Source organism: Oncorhynchus nerka, linkage group LG28, assembly GCF_034236695.1.
Source record: "Oncorhynchus nerka isolate Pitt River linkage group LG28, Oner_Uvic_2.0, whole genome shotgun sequence".
In the NCBI taxonomy this organism is placed as follows: domain Eukaryota; kingdom Metazoa; phylum Chordata; class Actinopteri; order Salmoniformes; family Salmonidae; genus Oncorhynchus; species Oncorhynchus nerka.
This window is the reverse complement of record NC_088423.1, coordinates 12,272,779-12,294,303: the sequence shown is the minus strand read 5'-3', so window position 1 is coordinate 12,294,303 and position 21,525 is coordinate 12,272,779. Positions and strand designations below refer to the sequence as shown.

At 43.6% G+C, this 21,525-nt stretch overlaps 1 protein-coding gene across 4 annotated transcripts in view; it reads right to left on the bottom strand.

Moving 5' to 3' along the window:
* The window catches only part of LOC115115732 (beta-1,3-N-acetylglucosaminyltransferase radical fringe-like), a 46,303-nt gene that overhangs the window by 5,151 nt on the left and 19,627 nt on the right, over positions 1-21,525 (bottom strand). For 3 of the 4 annotated variants that reach the window (XM_065012637.1, XM_065012638.1, XM_065012639.1), the window contains 4 exons: positions 5,822-5,870; positions 5,540-5,642; positions 1,788-1,941; positions 1,575-1,660 (listed from right to left, as the gene is read on the bottom strand). In XM_065012637.1, coding sequence (XP_064868709.1) covers positions 1,575-1,660; positions 1,788-1,941; positions 5,540-5,642; positions 5,822-5,870 — 392 coding nt within the window. Of the gene's footprint in view, positions 1-812; positions 881-1,574; positions 1,661-1,787; positions 1,942-5,539; positions 5,643-5,821; positions 5,871-21,525 lie in introns of all 4 variants that reach the window. The other variant, XM_065012640.1, reaches the window with a different exon arrangement.

Below are 21,525 nucleotides of genomic sequence, written 5' to 3'. Positions count from 1 at the left end.
GAAATTGACAAGAAACTGAAGATCTTGTACAACGCTGTGTACTACTCCCTTCACAGAACAGCGCAAACTGGCCCTAACCAGAATAGAAAGAGGAATGGGAGGCCCCGGTGCACAACTGAGCAAGAGGACAAGTACATTAGACTGTCTAATTTGAGAAACATATGCCTCACAAGTCCTCAACTGGCAGCTTCATAAATAGTACCCACAAAACACCAGTCTCAATGCCAACAGTGAAGAGGCGACTCCGGGATGCTGGCCTTCTAGGCTGCTAAAAGTTGTATATATTCTGTGTAACCAAATTCTCATGGCCTTTGTTGCTTTGTTTCTAAAGGTAGGCTACCTGTGTCCCACTGTTTGCTTTGTATATATTAGTATATGGCTTTTACATAAGAGTTTTGTTGTTTTGTTATGGTCTGCTTTTTGGTGTTTTGAACTGTATGTATAGCCTACACACAGTATAGGCCTATGTAACTGTGTCCTGTTTGTGCAATATAATTCAAATTAGTTTTCCACTAGGAGGCAGGGGAGTACTGTGCCCACCCACTGGGGAGCCAGTCCCTGCCAGGCCCACCCAAACAGAGTGAACAAAAACAACACATTATTGATGGCTGAAAACAAAAATACTACTCAGCCTCGCCCCCCTCCCCACTATTTGCATTGTGTCTGCATGTGTTTCACACCTCTGTCTGAGGCACTTTCCAGACAGTGTCCAAATAATCTTATTCATTATGATCTAAAAAGCTAAACTGCTCCTAGATCAGCACTCCTACTCAGAAATGCTTTGTGGACAGAGGTGAGCTTGCTGCACTCACCTGGCCAGTTGTGAAGGGCCAGTATACAATCCCCCTGGCCAGCTATGTCCAGTGGGGAGGGGAGCCTACTGGAGAAGTTAGACATTTAGAGTTAGTCTCAGATGCCACAAGTCACCAGCAGGGAATGTGTAACACCGTTTAGGCTGGGTGTTATCTTTTAGTATATTGCTTTTATATTAGAATAATGCCGTTTTGTCAAATTTGTCAAGTGCAATATTGATCCTATTATATTCCTGCATTTTATTCCCCATAGAAAGGATGATGATGTTTGGGAGGTTGAAAGGACACTTGGATGTTCCCTAACACCACCACAATGTTTGGAAGAAGTTGATATTGTAGACATTTTGTTTTTATACCTCTTACTAAAACATCTGTAAAGTTAGAGCTGTTGTTTCTATAAATCACATTTGTTTCCCAGACGTGTTTGACTTGTTGTGGAAGGCATCTGATGAGTTTCCAACTCTATTCATCAATCATCTACTTACATTAAAAAAAACACATAAAAAAACAGTTACTTTGTGTGTGCTTGATCTTGTGTGATCTGAACTGTGCCATTCCTATGTTCTGACCATGTCCTTATCAGGTGTGATACCAAGTTCAATGCATGTCCTTATTTAACTGCTCATTAAAAGCAGTTACTTTTGGGTGTGTCTAATTAGGCGGAAATCTACATTTTTGCCTTTACATTTAATTAACCTTGAACAGCCACAATAATATGTGCATCTGAAGAACATTGAAAAACGCTGAACTGTTAAAACTCACCTAGCCCATGGACTCATCTTGAGGGCCAGACCACGACTGATACAGAACCCTGCTCCTCCTGTAGCAAACCAGAACTTCACTGACACCTGGGAGAAGAAAACAAGGGTCAGAGAGAACAAGAGGGTTAGAGAGAGACAGGAAGGGAGGTATAGACAGAACGACAGATGGAGGGATGGAGACAGAGACAAACAGACTGATACTGGATGTACTCACAGATCCGTCACTCTTGACCCTCTCTGCGGCCTCTATGGGGTGGTCAAGGCTGGGCCGGCCCAGATAAACATCCTGCGTGTGGTGGTAGGAGGACAGCAGCTTCAGCAGACTGGGTACAATCACATAGTTGTCATCATCCATATGGCAGAACCACCTGGGGGGTAGATGTAAGCTATTACATAAACAGTTATAAAAGTGTTACTGAGAAGTTGTTGATGGTGTTCATCAAGTAACATATAGTCCTATTCATCTGTTGACCTCCTTAACCAACCACACAGAGAATCTAAGATATACACTACATGACCAAAAGTATGTGGACACCTGTTTGTCGAACATCTCATTGCAAAATCATGGGCATTAATATAGTTAGTCCCCCCTTTGCTTCTATAACAGCCTCCACTCTTCTGGGAAGGCTTTCCATTAGATTGTAAAACATTGCTGCGGGGACTTCCATTCAGCCAAAAGATCATTAGAGCACGGATGTTGGGCGATTAGGCCTGGCTCACAGTCGGTGTTACAATTCATCCTAAAGGTGTTTGATGGGGTTGAGGTCAGGGCTCTGTGCGGGCCAGTAAAGTTCTTCCACACCTATTTGTATGGACCTCGCTTTGCATTGTCATGCTGAAACAGGAAAGGGCCTTCCCCAAACTGTTGTCACAAAGTTGGAAGTCTAGAACAGCACAGAATAGTCTAGAATGTCATTGTATGCTATAGCGTTAACATTTCCCTTCACTGGAACTAAGGGGCCTAGTCCAAACCATGAAAAACAGCCCCAGATCATTATTCCTCCTCCACCAAACTCTACAGTTAGCAATATGCATTGGGGCAGGTAGTGTTCTCCTGTCATCCGCTAAACCCAGTTTCCACTGCTCCAGAATCCAATGGCGTCAAGCTTTACACCACTCCAGCCGACGCTTGGCATTGCGCATGGTGAACTTAGGCTTGTGTGCAGCTGCTCGGCCATTGAAACCCATTTCATGATGCTGCTAACGAACAATTCTTGTGCTGACGCTGCTTCCAGAAGCAGTTTGGAACGCAGTAGAGTGTTGCAACCGAGGACAGACAAATGTTATGCGCTAAGCACTACAGCACTTGGCAGTCCTGTTCTGTGAGCTTGTGTGGCCTACCACTTTGCGGCTGATCCGTTTTTGCTCCTATGCGTTTTCACTTCACAATAACAGCACATACAGTTGACCGGGGCAGCTCTAGCAGGGCAGAAATTTGACGAACTGACTTGTTAGAAAGGTGGCATCCTATGATGGCACAATGTTGAAAATCACTGAGCTCCTCAGTATGGCCATTCTACTGCCAATGTTTGTCCGTGGAGATTGCATGGCTGTGTGCTCTATTTTATATACCTGTCAGCAACGGACCTGGCTGAAATATCCAAATCAACTCATTTGAAGGGGTGTCCACATACTTTTCTATATACAGTACCAGTCAAAGGTTTGGAAACACCTACTCATTCAAGGGTTTTTCTTTATTTTTGCTATTTTGTACAGTTTAGAATAATAGTGAAGACAAACCCTATTAAATAACATAATTGAAATCATGTAGTAACCAAAAAAGTGTTGAATAAAAATATATTTTATATTTGAGATTCTTCAAAGTAGCCATCCATCCTTTGCCTTTGACAGCTTAGGACACTCTCGGCATTCTCTCAACCAGCTTTACCTTTAATGCTTTTCCAACAGTCTTGGAGTTCCCACATTTCATTTGATATGCTGAGCACTTGGCTGCTTTTCCTTCACTCTGCGGTCCAACTCATCCCAAACCATCTCAATTGGGTTGAGGTCAGGTTATTGTGGAGGCCAGGTTATCTGATGTAGCACTCCATCACTCTCCTTCTTGGTCAAATAGCCCTTCACAGCCTGGAGGTGTGTTGGATCATTGTCCTGTTGAAAAACAAATGATTGTCCCACTAAGCGCAAACCAGATGGGATGGCGTGTCGCTGCAGAATGCTGTGGTATCCATGCTGGTTAAGTGTGTTTTGAATTCTTAATATAATCACAGACAGTGTCACCAGCAAAGCAACCGCACACCATCACACCACCTCCTCCATGCTTCATGATGGGAACCACACATGTGGAGATCATCCGTACTGTGCGTCTCACAAAGACACAGTGGTTAGAACCAAAAATCTCACATTTGGACTCATCAGACCAAAGGACAGATTTCCACAGTTCTAATGTCCATTGCTCATGTTTCTTGGCCCAAGCAAGTATCTTCTTATTATTAGTGTCCTTTAGTAGTGGTTTCTTTGCAGCAATTCAACAATGAAGGCCTGATTCACACACTCTCCTCTGAACAGTTGATGTTGAGATGTGTCTGTTACTTGAACTCTGTGAAGCATTTATTTGGGCTGCAATTTCTGAGGCTGGTAACTCTAATGAACTTATCCTCTGCAGCAGAGGTAACTCTGGGTCTTCCTTTCCTGTGGCGGTCCTCATGAGAGCCAGTTTCATCGTAGTGCTTGATGGCTTTTGTGTTTGCACTTGAAGAAACTTTCAAATTTGTTCAAATTTTGCAGATTGACTGACCTTCATGTCTTAAAGTAATGATGGACTGTAATTTCTCTTTGCTTGTTTGAGCTGTTCTTGTCATAATATGGACTTGGTATTTTACCAAATAGGGCTATCGTCTGTATTCCAACCCTACCTCGTCACAACACAACTGATTGGCTCAAACGCATTGAGAAGTAAATAAAATCCACAAATGAACTTTTATCAAGGCACACCTGTTAATTGAAATGCATTCCAGGTGACTACCTCATAAAGCTGGTTGAGAGAATGCCAAGAGTGGGCAAAGCTGTCATCAAGGCAAAGGGTGGCTACTTTGAAGAAATACATTTAGATTTGCTTAACATTATTTTAGTTACTACATGATTCCATATGTGTTATTTCATAGTTCTGATGTCTTCACTATTATTCTACAATGTAGAAAATAGTCAAAATAAAGAAAAACCCTGGAATGAGTAGATGTGTCCAAACTGAAAATAGGCCTTTTCTCAGCATTAAAGAAAGAGACGTAGTTCTTTACATAAGACAGGCAGTCTCCTGAAACTGGGGGGGCTCAGTACTCTTGACAAAGGCAGCAGGATTAAAGGTCCCATGTAACCGAAAGGTTGCTTGATCGAATCCCCGAGCTGACAAGGTAAAAATCTGTCGTTCTGCCCCTGAACAAGGCACTGTTCCTAGGCCGTCATTGAAAACAAGAATTTGTTCTTAACTGACTTGCCTAAATAAATAAATAAAAATAAATTGGCAGAGATCTTTGGAACTCTTTTTATTGGTCTATTGGACATTCTACTGCCTGGAATGTCACCAATCAGGCCAAAACTCCATCTCATCTTTTCAAACAGCTCATCATTTTACAATTCAACAGTATTATTCCAACCTCATAGTCTGGAAATACAAATCATGTTTTGACTGCAATGGGCTTTAAACACAGAGCAAGTGGGACTTCGTCAGGTCTCTGATCAAGGCAGGAGTAAACATTAACTTCTTCTGAATTGGCTTCTTATTGGCCAATTATAATAAATGACTTAATCTATAGTTAAGTTCTTAGCATGTAATGTGATGGGGAATAACAGGTGTAGCAGACATGGCTACTCATGGTCACGTGATGAGGTAGCCTCGCCTGCGAGATCAAAATCAGTGTCACCAATTTCCTCTTGGTGTTATGGTCAAGACCTGTGTTCAAATCCCACCGGTTACACAGGCAGTAAGGTAAAGTGTGACTGAACACTCACTTCCTCTGTGACTCGATGAACTTGTCGTATTCCACAGACATCTTACAGCACAGGGCCTGTCGCGTGTGTGCTGCTGAACAGTTGGTGTTGATGACGTTAGCCCCTGACAGAGAGAATAAGAAAGGGTGTTGAGACAGTTATAATGGAGTATCAAATACACATATCCCTGATAACATATTATGAGCCTCTCTAAGAACATCAATCACAAAGGTACAGTGACACAATAATTGCTCTCCTATTTGTACTTCCATTGTCCACCTTTGGAAGAGTGTATTGTCTTACCTGCTCTCCTCCTCAGCTCCTGATCCTCCCCATCTGTGAATATAAAGGTCTTGAGGACACAGACACAGAGAAAGAGAGATGGTGTTAAAGGAACTGAATATAAAGGTCTTGAGGACACAGACACAGAGAAAGAGAGATGGTGTTAAAGGAACTGAATATAATGGTCTTGAGGACACAGACACAGAGAAAGAGAGATGGTGTTAAAGGAACTCAATATAAAGGTCTTGAGGACACAAACACAGAGAAAGAGAGATGGTGTTAAAGGAACTCAATATAAAGGTCTTGAGGACACAGACACAGACAGAGAAAGAGAGATGGTGTTAAAGGAACTCAGATATAAAGGTCAATATTGAGGACACAAACACAGAGAAAGAGAGATGGTGTTAAAGGAACTCAATATAAAGGTCTTGAGGACACAGACAACGAGAGATTGTGTTAAAGGAACTCAATATAAAGGTCTTAAGGACACAGACACAGACAGAGAAAGAGAGATGGTGTTAAAGGAACTCAATATAAAGGTCTTGAGGACACAGACACAGAGAAAGAGAGATGGTGTTAAAGGAACTCAATATAAAGGTCTTGAGGACACAGACACAGAGAAAGAGAGATGGTGTTAAAGGAACTCAATATAAAGGTCTTGAGGACACAGACACAGAGAACGAGAGATGGTGTTAAAGGAACTCAATATAAAGGTCTTAAGGACACAGACACAGACAGAGAAAGAGAGATGGTGTTAAAGGAACTCAATATAAAAGATGGTGTTAAAGGAACTCAATATAAAGGTCTTGAGGACACAGACACAGAGAAAGAGAGATGGTGTTAAAGGAACTCAATATAAAGGTCTTAAGGACACAGACACAGACAGAAAGAGAGATGGTGTCTTAAAGAGACTCAATATAAAGGTCTTGAGGACACAGACACAGAAAGAGAGATGGTGTTAAAGGAACTCAATATAAAGGTCTTGAGGACACAGACACAGAGAAAGAGAGATGGTGTTAAAGGAACTCAATATAAAGGTCTTGAGGACACAGACACAGAGAAAGAGAGATGGTGTTAAAGGAACTCAATATAAAGGTCTTGAGGACACAGACACAGAGAAAGAGAGATGGTGTTAAAGGAACTCAATATAAAGGTCTTGAGGACACAGACACAGAGAACGAGAGATGGTGTTAAAGGAACTCAATATAAAGGTCCTGAGGACACAGACAGAGAAAGAGAGATGGTGTTAAAGGAACTCAATATAAAGGTCTTGAGGACACAGACACAGAGAAAGAGAGATGGTGTTAAAGGAACTCAATATAAAGGTCTTGAGGACACAGACACAGATAAAGAGAGATGGTGTTAAAGGAACTCAATATAAAGGTCTTGAGGACACAGACACAGAGAAAGAGAGATGGTGTTAAAGGAACTCAATATAAAGGTCTTGAGGACACAGACACAGAGAAAGAGAGATGGTGTTAAAGGAACTCAATATAAAGGTCTTGAGGACACAGACACAGAGAAAGAGATGGTGGAACTCAATATGTCTTGAGGACACAGACACAGAGAACTCAATATAAAGGTCTTGAGGACACAGACACAGAGAAAGAGAGATGGTGTTAAAGGAACTCAATATAAAGGTCTTGAGGACACAGACACAGAGAAAGAGAGATGGTGTTAAAGGAACTCAATATAAAGGTCTTGAGGACACAGACAGACAGACAGACACAGACGTGACGGAACTCAAACGTGCAACCTGAATTTGGACAGAAACACCTGGAAATGATTTTTACTGCTAAAGACTGCCAAGGACTACCCAGCAACACAACAACCAGCAGGTAGAGACTGCCAATGACTACCCAGCAACACAATAACCAGCAGGTAAAGACTGCCAAGGACTACCCAGCAACACAACAACCAGCAGGTAAAGACTGCCAAGGACTACCCAGCAACACAACAACCAGGAGGTAAAGACTGCTAAGGACTACCCAGCAACACAACAACCAGGAGGTAAAGACTGCTAAGGACTACCCAGCAACACAACAACCAGGAGGTAAAGACTGCTAAGGACTACCCAGCAACACAACAACCAGCAGGTAGAGACTGCTAAGGACTACCCAGCAACACAACAACCAGCAGGTAGAGACTGCTAAGGACTACCCAGCAACACAACAACCAGCAGGTAGAGACTGCTAAGGACTACCCAGCAACACAACAACTAGCAGGTAAAGACTGCCAAGGACTACCCAGCAACACAACAACCAGGAGGTAAAGACTGCTAAGGACTACCCATCAACACAACAACCAGCAGGTAAAGACTGCTAAGGACTACCCAGCAACACAACAACCAGCAGGTAGAGACTGCTAAGGACTACCCAGCAACACAACAACCAGCAGGTAAAGACTGCTAAGGACTACCCAGCAACACAACAACCAGCAGGTAAAGACTGCTAAGGACTACCCAGCAACACAACAACCAGCAGGTAGAGACTGCTAAGGACTACCCAGCAACACAACAACCAGCAGGTAAAGACTGCCAAGGACTACCCAGCAACACAACAACCAGGAGGTAAAGACTGCTAAGGACTACCCAGCAACACAACAACCAGCAGGTAAAGACCGCTAAGGACTACCCCGCAACACAACAACCAGCAGGTAAAGACTGCCAAGGACTACCCAGCAACCAGCAGGTAAAGACTGCCAAGGACTACCCAAAAACACACCAACCAGCAGGTAAAGACTGCTAAGGACTACCCATCAACACAACAACCAGCAGGTAAAGACGGCTAAGGACTACCCAGCAACACAACAACCAGCAGGTAGAGACTGCCAAGGACTACCCAGCAACCAGCAGGTAAAGACTGCCAAGGACTACCCAAAAACACACCAACCAGCAGGTAAAGACTGCTGAGGACTACCCAGCAACACAACAACCAGCAGGTAAAGACGGCTAAGGACTACCCAGCAACACAACAACCAGCAGGTAGAGACTGCCAAGGACTACCCAGCAACCAGCAGGTAAAGACTGCCAAGGACTACCCAAAAACACACCAACCAGCAGGTAAAGACTGCTAAGGACTACCCATCAACACAACAACCAGCAGGTAAAGACTGCTAAGGACTACCCAGCAACACAACAACCAGCAGGTAAAGACTGCTAAGGACTAACCAGCAACCAGCAGAAAAAGCACAGCAAAAACCTAAATACCGCCCAACCTACAACTGATTGAGTAGATTTCCAATCTGTAGCTACTTCCCAGGCAGAGAATTAATTGAACGATGTTACAATAATCTCTAGAGATTTTACTAGAAGATACGGTATTTTACTATATGAAGGCTCAAATGCTTAGTTAGGACAGACGTCCCGGCAGCAAATTCAATTTACACGGAGGTGTGTGAAGTGAGAGGTGTGAATTCCCTTGAATACAACAATTGCAGCAGAGCACCACAGCCTCCTCAACCCAAATTAACAGGCCTCACACTCCTATGCAGAGGCCACACCCCTATGCAGAGGCCACATCCCTATGCAGAGGCCACATCCCTACGCAGAGGCAATCAAAGTACAGTTCACCCCAGAATTTAAAAATGATCCTGTATGTAAAAAGTACAAATAGAAGCTCCACAAGGAATATCCAGAGACACTATTTGCTAAACAACCTCATCTTCCACACCGACCAGTCCACTGGCACAGCACAGGGCCATAAGAGCACACTACCCCTCTGCCAGGAGAGAGGGTATTAATTCAGGGTGGAAACTCAGAATACTGGACATTGAGGACACCCTGTTTCAACATGTACACGTCTGGAACAGTTATGGTGCAGGGAAACCTCAAACCGTTTCAGCAGGACTCTCACACGATTAAAGAGAGAGAACAGCAGGAGAAGCTCAATTGTGGTGACGAACCCACCATCCCGAGCGAGTCGGATCACACCCACTCCTCAAACAGCCCCACAGACGAGCAGCCCCAAGAGGAGAGCCAAAACATGCAAGCTGAGGTCAACCACTCAGATTTTTTTTTTTACATGACTTAAAAAAAAACATAAGCCTATGCAACATTAACCAATTAAAACAAGTTCTGTAAGCAATATCACTGCATATTGGCTATGCTTGAACTGCCTTGCCTATGTTTCTTTTAGGAGATAGTGGTCAGCTTAAGATATTTTGATTGACCGTTCTGGTTACCTAGTGATGGACTTAAGTCCTGCTTCAGAAGTTCTTTACAGACAAGTAAAATGTCAGTTAATATCACAAGAGAAGGTTTTGTGTCGGCATTTAAAATAATAAAAACAGAACAGACAGACAAACAAACATGCCGTAGCCGAGGCGCTTTCAAGGGGCCACATTCCATTATGTCTGAAAACCGTAATTGATACAGGCTACCGGTAGCCTACTGTAATTTCATACGATGCTAAAATGAGGGTCACAATTCCAGCAGCTGTCACACGCTGGGTCTGTACATAGTCAATGGTAGGCTTCAATAGGACTCGTACAGTAGGTACACCAGACTATAGCTCATCTTTTGGCAGTAGTGCTGGAGACTACTTTATCACTGACCATAACCCAGAGACTCAGAGCGTTCACGGCCAACCAACTGACACACCTACCAGACCACAGCAAAATCACTACCTACCGAAAAACTATTGGCCAACAACAAATCCAATCCCTCCTAGACAACTTCCTGGACAAAATGTTTCCCTGCTATAGTGAAGGAGTAAACTTAGCAGTAGGAAGCCTGAACAGTATATTTAACATATCACATTTAAATATTCAAGCAGCAAACCTAAGAAAACTAACAACAATTAAAAATGGTTTGATGAAGAATGCATCAAACAAAAAATTGAGAAAACTATCCAACAAACTACCCAGAAAAACATAGCTTAGTCCTTCACTATGGTGAAGCACTAGAACAGTCCAGAAATACACTATGAAAAAAGAAGGAACAGCATGACAGATAACAGCTCAATGTGACTGAAGAATCCATAGAATCAAATCACTCATGTGAAGAAAAAGAACTAGGAAGAGCTACCTATCCAAAATGGAGATGTACGGATAAACCCCTTCTCCAACCCTTTCAGCCACCTTTCAGCAACAAAGAACCAAGAACAAAAGCATATAAATGATCATTTACTAAACTTAGAATCAGTTATTAAAGACTACGAAAACAAACTGGTTTCTCTAGTTACATTGAATGAGCTACAGGACAAAATACAAACCCTCCAACCCCAAAAGTCATGTGGTGTTGATGGTAACCTAAACAAAATATAGAGACCACAAATTCAAATGGGCTATTCTTAAACTCTTCAACATTATCCTCAGCTCTGGCATCTTCTCCAATATTTGAACCAAGGTCTGGTCACCCCAATGAGGAAATGTTGGAGGATGCTGTTGATGATACTGCAAAGGATTATTCCGAGATTGGAATCTGTATCAACAGCACTGTAATTATTGGGATCAAATTTGTCTCAACGTTTGTTTGGAATTTGTGGTCTGTATATTTTCCTATTTAATTTAGGTTACCATCAACACCACAGGCCTTTTTGGGTTGGAGAGTTTGTATTTTGTCTTGTAGCTCATCCAATGTAATTATTCATTTGATCTTTTGAGTTGATTATTTTTTGTTCATCGTCATGTTTGTTTGTTTTTGTAAAAACCTTCTTGGTTCACAGGAAACTGTTGAGTGTCAAAAACACAGCAGCGTTGCAGTTCTTGACACATTCAAACCAGTGCGCCTGGCGCCTGGCACCTACTACCATACCCCATTCAAAGGCACTTAAATATTTTGTCTTGCCCATTTACCCTCTAAATGACACACATACACAATCCATGTCTCAATTGTCTCAAGGCTTAAAATCCTTCTTTAACCTGTCTCTTCCCCTTCATCTACACTGACCTCAATAAGGGATAATAGCTTTCACCTGCTCAGTCTATGTCATGTTTTGTACACTCAGTGTATATCAATGAATTGGCAAGGGCACAAGAGCAGTCCTCAGCATCTGGCCTCACCCTACTGGACTCGGAAATCACATGTCTACTGTTTGCAGATGATCTGGTGCTTCTGTCCCCAACCAAGGAGGGCCTACAGCAGCACCTAGATCTTCTGCACAGATTCTGTCAGACAAATCTCAGTAAGATAAAAATAATGGTGTTCCAAAAAAGGTCCAGTGGCCAGGACTACAAATACAAATTATATTGAGACACCGTTGCCCTGGAGCACACAAAGAATTATACCTACCTCAACACCACAGGTAACTTCCACACGGCTGTGAACGATCTAAGAGACAAGGCAAGAAGGGCCTTCTTCTATGCCACCACAAGGAACATAAAAATCGACATCCCAATTAGGAACGGGCAAAAAATGACTTCAATCAGTTATAGAACCCATTGCCCTTTATGGTTGTGAGGTCTGGGGTCCGCTCACCAACCAATAATTCACAAAATAGGAAAAACACCCACTTGAGACTCTACATGCAGAATATACACAAATATACTTTGTGTACAGAATTAGGACTATACCCACTTGTTATCAAAATCCAGAAAAGAGTCATTAAATTCTACAACCACCTAAAAGGAAGAAAGTCCCAAACCTTCCATAACAAAGCCATCACCTACAGAGAGATTAACCTAGAGAACAGTCCCCTCAGCCATCTGGTTTTGGGGCTCAGTTCTAGGGCTCACAAAAACAAACAGACCCCACAGAGCCCCAGGACAGCAACATAATTACACCCAACCAAATCACGAGAAAACAAAAAGACAACTATTTGACAAACTGGAAAGGGTCAACTAAAATAACAGAGCAAACTAGAATGCTATTTGGCCCTAAACAGACAGTACAGTGGCAGAATACCTGACCACTGTGACTGACACACAATTAAAGAAATCCTTGATGTACAGACTCAGTGAGCATAGCCTTGCTATTGAGAGAGGTCGCCTAAGACAGGATATGTGCCCACTGTCTACAAAATGAGGTGGAAACTGAGCTGCACTTCCTGACCTCCTACCAAATGTATTATAAACACACTTCCCACAGATCCACAAAGAATTTGAAAACAAATCAAACACTAATAAATTCCTATATCGGTTTGGTTAAATACCACAATGTGCAATCACAACAGCACGATTTGTGGCCTGTTGCAATGAGGAAAGGGCAACTACTGGAGCACAAACAACACTATAAATACCGCCAATATCTATCTGTTTATCTTCCCCCACAAATCGTACTACAGCTATTTGCACATTGCTAAAACACTGTACATAGCTAATAATAGAACACTTGAAATGGCTATATTTTTCAACCTTTTAGAGAGAGAGAGAGAGGAGAGGGGGACAGAGAGGAGAAATGTGGCTTGTACAACCATGTCCTAGACCTGCTGGATCAAACAATTACCAGACTATTCTAAGTCAGACAACACCGGCCCCTTTCTCTCTATCTCTCCTTTACCCTGCTCACCTCAACCATGGCTCTCGCTCTCTCTCCTTTACCCTGCTCACCTCAACCATGGCTCTCGCTCTCTCTCCTTTACCCTGTTCACCTCAACCATGGCTTTCTCTCTCTCTCTCCTTTACCCTGCTCTCCTCAACCATTGCTCTCTCTCGCTCTCTCCTTTTCCCTACTCACCTCAACCATGGCTTTCTCTCTCTCTCTCTCTCTCCTTTACCCTGCTCACCTCAACCATGGCTTTCTCTCTCTCTCCTTTACCCTGCTCACCTCAACCATGGCTTTCTCTCTCTCTCCTTTACCCTGCTCAACTCAACCATGGCTTTCTCTCTCTCTCGCTCCTTTACCCTGCTCACCTCAACCATGGCTTTCTCTCTCTCTCCTTTACCCTGCTCAACTCAACCATGGCTTTCTCTCTCTCCTTTACCCTGCTCACCTCAACCATGGCTTTCTCTCTCTCTCCTTTACCCTGCTCGCCGCCTCAACCATGGCTTTCTCTCTCTCCTTTACCCTGCTCTCCTCCATGACACACTTTACCCTGCTCTCCATTGCTCTCTCTCGCTCTCTCCTTTACCCTGCTCAACTCAACCATGGCTTTCTCTCTCCCTCTCTCTCCTTTACCCTGCTCACCTCAACCATGGCTTTCTCTCTCCCTCTCTTTCCTTTACCCTGCTCGCCTCAACCATGGCTTTCTCTCTCCCTCTCTCTCCTTTACCCTGCTCGCCTCAACCATGGCTTTCTCTCTCTCTCTCTTTCCTTTACCCTGCTCGCCTCAACCATGGCTTTCTCTCTCCCTCTCTCTCCTTTACCCTGCTCGCCTCAACCATGGCTTTCTCTCTCTCTCCTTTACCCTGCTCAACTCAACCATGGCTTTCTCTCTCTCTCCTTTACCCTGCTCAACTCAACCATGGCTTTCTCTCTCTCCTTTACCCTGCTCGCCTCAACCATGGCTTTCTCTCTCTCCTTTACCCTGCTCACCTCAACCATGGCGCTCTCTCCCTCTCTCTCTCTCTCTCTTCAACCATGGCTCTCTCTCTCTCCTTTACCCTGCTCACCTCAACCATGGCTTTCTCTCTCGCTCTCCTTTACCCTGCTTGCCTCAACCATGGTTCCTCTTTCCTTTCCTCCTCCCTCTCTCTCCTTATTGTCCCTTACCCCTCCCTACTGTCATTTATTCTTCCCTCCCTCCCCTCAGTCATCCTCCCTCCATCCTGTCCCTCATCCCCCCTTCTTTTATAATTCAGTTGTCTCATCCCTGCCTCTGTCCAGAGGCATGCCCTCTTTTTCTTCTGTGCCCTGGGAGACGCCAGGCATTCCTGCCAGAAAACTACACAGGACACCACAGGCATGTGACACACACACACAAACACACACACACACACACACACACACAAAAATAGCCTACCAGGCCGAGCCAGGCCATGCCAGGCAAACAAAATGATTTCACCATGAGGACAATGGGGGCTTTAACACAGTTAAAAGTTTAATGACTGTCATAGGAAAAAACTGAAGATGGATCAACATTGGAGTTACTTCACAATACTAACCTAATTGACAGAGTGACCGGAAGAAAGCCTGTACAGAATACAATGACTCCCAAAGATGCATCCTGTTTGCAACAAGGCACTAAAGTAATACTGAAAAAAAAAATGTCAAAGCAATTCACTTTTTGTCCTGATACAAAGTGTTATGTTTGGGGCAAATCCAATACAACACATTACTGAGTACCACTCTACATATTTTCAAGCATAGTGGTGGCTGCATCATTATATGTGTTATGGGTATGCTTGTAATCGTTAAGGACTGGGGAGTTAGCAAGAATACAGTGACTATTCCCACATAAAATTGAAATACATTTTTTAAGCTATCACTATGGGATATTGTGTGGAGATGGGTGATATACATTTATTTTTAAAAATCCTTTCTGAATTCAGGCTGTAATAAAATGTGGAATAAGGGGTATGAATACTTTCTGAAGGCACTGTACATTCTCTTGACAGGCTGTTGAAACAACGCACATGCATGCACCCACACACACACGCGACAAAAGTGATAACATCTTGTATAAACATTTCAAAATACCATGGTTCTACTGTAGTTGTTTAAAAGGTGCTTTACCGTGCAGGTGAAGGCTTCCAATCCCTTCATTCTACAGTAACTTTCATCCTTCCCTCAAGTCCTTTTCCACCAACTTTATTATGAACACTGTAGAAGGATTCCTAGAAGAACTTTCCACATTTGAAAGACCCAGAGAGTAAAGCTGTGACTCAGTGTGGTTCCATTTCTCTCATTTCTTCAGAGAATCCCTCCCACTTATACAGAGACAAGGTTAGCCTTGAGATTGTGTTCACTCAGCAAGATAGGGGCTGAAGAGAAATGGCTGCTCTCTCATAGGGTTTTAACAGGCCCAAATAAACACAGCAGGCATCCTTTAAATGCTCTAGGTAGATATTGCCCATAGTCACAGATCTAGGATCAGCTTACCCACCATAAATTCTAACTTTAACCATTAGTGAGGAGAAACACAAAACAGACCTTAGATCAGTGTCTTGTAGCAACTTCATACTACTCCATAATCCCTGCATGAGCCAGACTGACTGTTTGAAAGCTCCATTCCGTCGAACCTCAGACACCAATCAGAGCCCTGTCCCTCTATAGATCCCACTACTCTTCAAACCATCTGGGTTTCCTAACAGTAAAACAACTGAAGAGTCTGACACATCCACATGATCTACAAATTAGTAGAACAACCCAGCTGCTGCTCTTAATGGATGCTCCTAAAATTGTCTGTTGAGTGGCTCAACCTTGTTGACCTAAAGCCTATGAGAGCTACAGCAGTCTGAGCCAACAGTTAAAATGATAGGTAGGTTGTCACACTTGGACAACAAGACTTTTAGTCAATAGTTGTGCAGGTGGTTAGTAGACTGTAGACACACATTGGGCCTTTGGCACAACGCAGTCTTTGAACAGTCATCTTCTGGGCTGTCCCAAATGGCATCCCTATGGTCCTGGTCAAAAGTAGTGCACTATAAAGGGAATAGGGTGCCATTTGGGACATACTGCTGGAGCAGCCAGGGAGGTAGAATCTTTTTATGTCAACACAAAAGGAGCTGGTTAGCGACGTTAGTTGACGTTAGTTACTGAGCAAATTGGGCCAGTGTGTTTGGTCCTGTTAATGTGCAGCTGAACACTGGAACTCTTTGTGTTGTAGGGCCTCACTGCTGATCTGTCTTATAGGCTCAGAACAGACCGGTGATATTAACCACAGTCACATTCTCTCTCTGACTCAAATGGTACCCTATTCCCTATATAGCGCACATGTAGTACATCAGGGTCCATACGGTGCTCTTTGGGACGCACATCAGTTTCTGGTTGGTCCCTAAACTTCAGTGGCTGAGCTAACACCCCTGCTGTTTACTCAAGCAGTGCAAAGGTGTGCTGGCATAAAAAAGTTGCATAGGTGTGAAGCAGAGTACTTTATGTGCGTTTCAAGATGCGTTTCAAGATGCAGTGTGTTTAAAGTATTCTGGGTGTGAAATAACCATAAGTGTGAAAGTGTGTTTTAATGTGACTATGTTGGCTATGGAAAGCGTATGAAGTAGCCCTTCACTCCTTTCTCTTCAAGTTAATCAGAACTGACAAATGGGAACCCATTCCAACTTTAAACACAACTATACCCTACACACTATTTAACACATGGGAATCTTTCATTAAGGGAAAACTTCAGGATCTACCCCATGACACAGTTCAGGATCTACCCCATGACACAGTTCAGGATCTACCCCATGACACAGTTCTGGTCCTACCCCATGACACAGTTCTAGATCTACCCCATGACACAGTTCTAGATCTACCCCTTGACACAGTTCTGGATCTACCCCATGACACAGTTCTGGTCCTACCCCATGACACAGTTCTGGTCCTACCCCATGACACAGTTCTGGTCCTACCCCATGACACAGTTCTGGTCCTACCCCATGACACAGTTCTGGTCTTACCCCATGACACAGTTCTGGATCAACCCCATGACACAGTTCTGGATCTACCCCATGACACAGTTCTGGTCCTACCCCATGACACAGTCCTGGTCCTACCCCATGACACAGTTCTGGTCCTACCCCATGACACAGTTCTGGATCAACCCCATGACACAGTTCAGGATCTACCCCATGACACAGTTCAGGATCTACCCCATGACACAGTTCTGGTCCTACCCCATGACACAGTTCTGGTCCTACCCCATGACACAGTTCTGGTCCTACCCCATGACACAGTTCTGGATCTACCCCATGACACAGTTCTGGATCTACCCCATGACACAGTTCTAGATCTACCCCATGACACAGTTCTAGATCTACCCCATGACACAGTTCTGGATCTACCCCATGACACAGTTCTGGTCCTACCCCATGACACAGTTCTGGTCCTACCCCATGTCCTACTTTCAACCGGTTTTCCCCATTAAGCAGCGGGTCGGTGTCAGAGGCCGAGTCTTCTCTGGTCTCTACTCCTCCCGTTACGGGGTCTGAGACGCCGAAGCTTCCCACCATTAGCTCTGACAAATTGAAAACTCTAGTCATTGGCGACTCCATTACCCGCAGTATTAGACTTAAAGCGAATCATCCAGCGATCATACACTGTTTACCCGGGGGCAGGGCTACCGACGTTAAGGCTAATCTGAAGATGGTGCTGGCTAAAGCTAAAACTGGCGAGTGTAGAGAGTATAGAGATATTGTTATCCACGTCGGCACCAACGATGTTAGGATGAAACAGTCAGAGATCACCAAGCGCAACATAGCTTCTGCGTGCATATCAGCTAGAAAGATGTGTCGGCATCGAGTAATTGTCTCTGGCCCCCTCCCAGTTAGGGAGTGATGAGCTCTACAGCAGAGTCTCACAACTCAATCGCTGGTTGAAAACTGTTTTCTGCCCCTCCCAAAAGATAGAATTTGTAGATAATTGGCCCTCTTTCTGGGACTCACCCACAAACAGGACCAAGCCTGACCTGCTGAGGAGTGACGGACTCCATCCTAGCTGGAGGGGTGCTCTCATCTTATCTACCAACATAGACAGGGCTCTAACTCCTCTAGCTCCACAATGAAATAGGGTGCAGGCCAGGCAGCAGGCTATTAGCCAGCCTGCCAGCATAGTGGAGTCTGCCACTAGCATAGTCAGTGTAGTCAGCTCAGCTATCACCATTGAGACCGTGTCTGTGCCTCGACCTAGGTTGGGCAAAACTAAACATGGCGGTGTTCGCCTTAGCAATCTCACTAGGATAAAGACCACCTCCATTCCTGTCATTACTGAAAGAGATCATGATACCTCACTTCTCAAAATAGGGCTACTTAATGTTAGATCCCTTACTTCAAAGGCAATTATAGTCAATGAACTAATCACTGATCATAATCTTGATGTGATTGGCCTGACTGAAACATGGCTTAAGCCTGATGAATTTACTGTGTTAAATGAGGCCTCACCTCCTGGCTACACTAGTGACCATATCCCCGTGCATCCCGCAAAGGCGGAGGTGTTGCTAACATTTACGATAGCAAATTTCAATTTACAAAAAAAAAAATGACGTTTTCGTCTTTTGAGCTTCTATTCATGAAATCTATGCAGCCTACTCAATCACTTTTTATAGCTACTGTTTACAGGCCTCCTGGGCCATATACAGCGTTTCTCACTGAGTTCCCTGAATTCCTATCGGACCTTGTAGTCATTGCAGATAATATTCTAATCTTTGGTGACTTTAATATTCACATGGAAAAGTCCACAGACCCACTCCAAAAGGCTTTCGGAGCCATCATCGACTCAGTGGGTTTTGTCCAACATGTCTCTGGACCCACTCACTGTCACAGTCATACGCTGGACCTAGTTTTGTCCCATGGAATAAATGTTGTGGATCTTAATGTTTTTCCTCATAATCCTGGACTACCGGACCACCATTTTATTACGTTTGCAATTGCAACAAATAATCTGCTCAGACCCCAACCAAGGAACATCAAAAGTCGTGCTATAAATTCACAGACAACACAAAGATTCCTTGATGCCCTTCCAGACTCCCTCTGCCTACCCAAGGACGCCAGAGGACAAAAATACATTAACCACCTAACTGAGTATCTCAATTTAACCTTGCGCAATACCCTAGATGCAGTTGCACCCCTAAAAACTAAAAAAATGTCTCATAAGAAACTAGCTCCCTGGTACACAGAAAATACCCGAGCTCTGAAGCAAGCTTCCAGAAAATTGGAACGGAAATGGCGCCACACCAAACTGGAAGTCTTCCGACTAGCTTGGAAGGACGGTACCGTGCAGTACCGAAGAGCCCTTACTGCTGCTCGATCATCCTATTTTTCTAACTTAATTGAGGAAAATAAGAACAATCCGAAATTCCTTTTGATAGTGTCGCAAAGCTAACTAAAAGCAGCATTCCCCAAGAGAGGATGACTTTCACTTTAGCAGTGATAAATTCATGAACTTCTTTGAGGAAAAGATTATGATTATTAGAAAGCAAATTACGGACTCCTCTTTAAACCTGCGTATTCCTCCAAACCTCAGTTGTCCTGAGTCTGCACAACTCTGCCAGGACCTAGGATCAAGAGAGACGCTCAAGTCTTTTAGTACTATATCTCTTGACACAATGATGAAAATAATCATGGCCTCTAAACCTTCAAGCTGCATACTGGACCCTATTCCAACTAAACTACTGAAAGAGCTGCTTCCTGTGCTTGGCCCTCCTATGTTGAACATAATAAACGGCTCTCTATCCACTGGATGTGTACCAAACTCACTAAAAGTGGCAGTAATAAAGCCTCTCTTGAAAAAGCCAAACCTTGACCCAGAAAATATAAAAACTATCGGCCTATATCGAATCTTCCATTCCTCTCAAAAATTTTAGAGAAGGCTGTTGCGCAGCAACTCACTGCCTTCCTGAAGACAAACAATGTATACGAAATGCTTCAGTCTGGTTTTAGACCCCATCATAGCACTGAGACGGCACTTGTGAAGGTGGTAAATGACATTTTAATGGCAACGGACCGAGGCTCTGCATCTGTCCTCGTGCTCCTAGACCTTAGTGCTGCTTTTGATATCATCGATCACCACATTCTTTTGGAGAGATTGGAAACCCAAATTGGTCTACACGGACATGTTCTGGCCTGGTTTAGATCTTATCTGTCGGAAAGATATCAGTTTGTCTCTGTGAATGGTTTGTCCTCTGACAAATCAACTGTAAATTTCGGTGTTCCTCAAGGTTCTGTTTTAGGACCACTATTGTTTTCACTATATATTTTACCTCTTGGGGATGTTATTCGAAAACATAATGTAAACTTTCACTGCTATGCGGATGACACACAGCTGTACATTTCAATGAAACATGGTGAAGCCCCAAAATTGCCCTCGCTAGAAGCATGTGTTTCAGACATAAGGAAGTGGATGGCTGCAAACTTTCTACTATTAAACTCGGACAAAACAGAGATGCTTGTTCTAGGTCCCAAGAAACAAAGAGATCTTCTGTTGAATCTGACAATTAATCTTAATGGTTGTACAGTCGTCTCAAATAAAACTGTGAAGGACCTCGGCGTTACTCTGGACCCTGATCTCTCTTTTGAAGAACATATCAAGACCATTTCGAGGACAGCTTTTTTCCATCTACGTAACATTGCAAAAATCAGAAACTTTCTGTCCAAAAATTATGCAGAAAAATTAATCCATGCTTTTGTCACTTCTAGGTTAGACTACTGCAATGCTCTATTTTCCGGCTACCCGGATAAAGCACTAAATAAACTTCAGTTAGTGCTGAATACGGCTGCTAGAATCCTGACTAGAACCAAAAATTTGATCATATTACTCCAGTGCTAGCCTCTCTACACTGGCTTCCTGTCAAAGCAAGGGCTGATTTCAATGTTTTACTGCTAACCTACAAAGCATTACATGGGCTTGCTCCTACCTATCTCTCTGATTTGGTCCTGCCGTACATACCTACACGTACGCTACGGTCACAAGACGCAGGCCTCCTAATTGTCCCTAGAATTTCTAAGCAAACAGCTGGAGGCAGGGCTTTCTCCTATAGAGCTCCATTTTTATGGAACGGTCTGCCTACCCATGTCAGAGACGCAAACTCGGTCTCAACCTTTAAGTCTTTACTGAAGACTCATCTCTTCAGTGGGTCATATGATTGAGTGTAGTCTGGCCCAGGAGTGGGAAGGTGAACGGAAAGGCTCTGGAGCAACGAACCGCCCTTGCTGTCTCTGCCTGGCCGATTCCCCTCTTTCCACTGGGATTCTCTGCC